Consider the following 3,544-nt stretch of genomic DNA (forward strand, 5'->3'; position numbering starts at 1 on the left):
TTCATTGCTTGATGAATATCTGCTCACCTTATAGATTCAAATGGTAACAAAAAATAAGTTAGGCTAAAGACTATCAGAGAGATCCTGCTGAGAGGAATTCACTTGGGGGATGATTCTTTCTTAGACGTGGTTTCCTAAGTGATACCACATCTCAACACATGGACCACCTAAACTCAAGGCAAAAAGGCTCCTGTCTCCTTGTACATGGCAGTTACGGTCTATATCACACACCTGTTTTCACGGTACTTTATATTTTTGCCCTTTATCTCCTCAAGCAGTTTATAAGTCCCCATTGGGATATGGAATATGCATTGCAGTGCTAGGGAGTAAGGAGAGGAACTAAAAAATCCCCAAAGACTGCCATTCCTGTAGGGTCCTATAACACTGGAGGCAAACCAGACAACATGTAGCCCCAGGCAGTGGGGGGGGGGGTACCACCAAAGGTCAATGAAAAACTTGAAATATTGTTAGAAATCGATTTTTCAACTATAGGTCATAGCCCATTATTTGCCAAAAAGGAAAGGATAAAATAGAAAACAGAGTGCATCATATGTAATAAAGGCAATCACTGTTCTGCAAGACTTGTGTTATAGGTGTGTGTGTGTGTGTGTGTTGGGTTATAATGTAAAGCAAAAGTTTTATTGCAGGTCCTGGTTAAAGTTTGAAATCAAATACTCTAAAAACTGAGATTTTTTTTTTTAAATCTCAGAGCATGGGACCAAAATGCTTACCGAATTACACAGTGTGGGGCAAAAAGTAGGTTTACACTGTTTGTATGGAAAATAATAAAAATGATAAATAATAATACAAGCATAAAGTCTATGTTTCGCATACCCACACTATAAACCTACCTTTGCCTCACCCTGTATGTAATTTAGAAGATTCCTGAAGAGAAAATGAAAATAAAACACACAAATAAACGCAACAAAAATTCTTTACAAAAAAAATAAAAACACTCTTGGGAAGGAACATGCATGATAAGAAAAACATCAAGGAAGAACAAATACTACAAAATTACCTCGACAAGATGTCTCCGAGCTTTCCATTGAATCCAGTTTTAAAGCATTCAACACCTCAAAATCAGACTTTTTGACACGGATCAGATTGTTAATCGTGCCAAGCTGACTGGTAACCACAGGCTGAAACAGTGAATGGGGAAAATTTATGAGTCCCTGTTTCAAATCCGTCTCTTCCATTCAACTCTCCTCTTTTTAAAAATGATCATCCTCGCCACCTCCATCTTTTATCAGGAGATAAATCCTCCAGTGCTGGAGAGCTGCTGCCCAGCAACCTGACAGCAGTGAAGTTGGACACCCAGGGGAATAATAGCTAGGAGGAGACTAAGTCAGTGCTTACCCTTGGAGGTCAAGGCCTTACCTCTGATGGATCGTGAACCCACTGTCCATCCACAAAGAACTTGTACTGATGCTCTCCCTCAGGGAGGTCCAGGATGGCCACAAAGTCATTATGGCTACAGAAGAAAACAGAAAGTTAAGCAGGCCAAGTTCTTATCAGAAGACGGAAAGTAAATGTGAAAACCGTGAGGCCATCAAAATATCAGACCAATTATCCTCTACGCTGCTAAGGGATTGTAGCCTCTGCGGTAATTTATAAACCCAGTTTCCTTTCCTATAGCATGTTCAGCATGTATTTGCCAACCCTTCCCAATAACTTTAGTTCTTAACTAATATCTGGAAAAGAATAATAAAAAAATGTTAATCTCCCCAAATGGTTCACCTTAGTACAAGTATTTTGCTTCAGCAGAACAGACCCCCTCACAAGTGTAAATAAGATAGCATGTAGGTTCAGGATACAGAAGTGGCCTTCAAGGTACCCTTTCCATATTTGGGTGAGCATCTTCTGGAAAATTACGTACTGATAGGTAGGCTGTTCTGATAACCAGTTAAATAATTCATTATTGCCCTGGAGGCAATAGATAACATGAGAACTTCACAGTGTGTTTCGTTTTAGTGCAGAAGTCAGAGCCACTAGACTCGGCTAGTTATAAAACACTTCAGCTGATCGATGTTTCTCTCTCATCGATGTTTCTGACTCTCTCTCTCCCTTCCTCTCTGTAAAAAAATCAATAAAATATATTTAAAAAAAATAAAAAAATAAAAAAGTCGCAGATATAGTCTCTGGTCACAGAAAATGTTCAAGAGTCCCTGGCGGGTGGAGAGTAGCCCCGCCAGGGCTCTCCTCCTGGACTCTGTAGCCTCCATCAAGACACTTGTCCTCACCTCTTAATCAGGGGAATCTTGGCGCTCCAATTGTTGAAGGACCCGGAGATGAAGACCTCCTTTCCTCCTTCGGACCAGCGGATAACAGTGGGTCGGGCCTGCTGGGTGGGCTTCACGGAGTCCTCCAGATCCTGCTGCCACGATACAAACTCTTTGTCCCCAGGGAGCTGCAAGAAGGATCAGGTCATCCCTAAACTGTGACCCAGGAATTCTTCCAAGGTCACTCTCCTCCCTAGGGCAGAGAGCGGTGCTCGGTTTCTGCTAAGGATCAATCAATAAGCCCTGAGATGAGCACATTTGGGTTTGAACGTACTATAGACCAGTGGTTGGCACACTGCGGCTCGGCACACCGCGGCTCGCGAACCACCTGCGGCTCTTTGGCCCCTTGAGTGTAGCTCATCCACAAAATACCACGTGCGGGCGCGCACGTACAGTGCGATTGAAACTTCGTGGCCCATGCGCAGAAGTCGGTACTTTGTGGAAGAGCCACACTCAAGGGGCCAAAGAGACACATCTGGCACGCGAGCCGCGGTTTGCCGAGCACGGCTATAGACGAATAACTCATCTAGGACCAATATGGTCAAATAAATGGCTTATGCTCAAGGGCTGCCCAAATCACATCCTAACTTCCAAGTCTGTTTCCTGTTACCACATTAACTCACAGGCAGGCAACTATGATATGCTTCTGAGTGCCTCTTAAGAGAAAAAATGTGAAAATGAAGTATCTCTATATATAAAAGCCTAAGTGACCTAACGACTGGTCGACCGGTCGCTATGACGGCACTGACCACTAGGGGTCAGATGCTCAGTGCAGGAGCTGCCCCGTGGTGGTCAATGCACTCCCACAGCCAATCTCCCGTGGTCCTTCCCCTGGGCCGGCAGGCCTACCTCTCGAGGTCCCTCCCCCCGGCCAGCCACCCCGATAGCCGGCCAGGGCAAGAAACCCCACCCCTGCATGGATTCGTGCACTCGGCCTCTAGTCCCATATAATAAAAGCCTAATATGCAAACCAACCAAACAGCAGAACGACCAGAGGAATGACTGGTCGCTATGTCGTGCACTGACCACCAGGGGCAGACACTCAATGCAGGAGCTGCCCCCAGCCCGCAGGCCCCAGGCAAGCCAAGGAGGGTGCCAGCAGGAGCCCCCTAATCGCCATGCCTGTTTCCCCACAGAGGGAGGCAACCACTGGCAGTGGTGAGCGGGGCCAACGAGTGGGCAGTGCCAGGCCAGCCAAGGTGAGTGCCCGCGGGTCCCCCATCCCCAGTCACCCCACATATCAGCCCTGCTCACCGGCCAGGCCT

At 46.0% G+C, this 3,544-nt stretch overlaps 1 protein-coding gene across 1 annotated transcript in view; it reads right to left on the reverse strand.

Moving 5' to 3' along the window:
- The window catches only part of PRKAB2 (protein kinase AMP-activated non-catalytic subunit beta 2), a gene marked incomplete at its 5' end in the record, with an annotated part of 19,250 nt that overhangs the window by 11,225 nt on the left and 4,481 nt on the right, over positions 1 to 3,544 (reverse strand). The window contains 3 exons of the mRNA XM_015571689.1: positions 1,019 to 1,139; positions 1,378 to 1,471; positions 2,241 to 2,407. Coding sequence (XP_015427175.1) covers positions 1,019 to 1,139; positions 1,378 to 1,471; positions 2,241 to 2,407 — 382 coding nt within the window. The remainder of the gene's footprint in view (positions 1 to 1,018; positions 1,140 to 1,377; positions 1,472 to 2,240; positions 2,408 to 3,544) is intronic.

Source organism: Myotis davidii, unplaced genomic scaffold (assembly GCF_000327345.1).
Source record: "Myotis davidii unplaced genomic scaffold, ASM32734v1 scaffold208, whole genome shotgun sequence".
NCBI lineage: Eukaryota > Metazoa > Chordata > Mammalia > Chiroptera > Vespertilionidae > Myotis > Myotis davidii.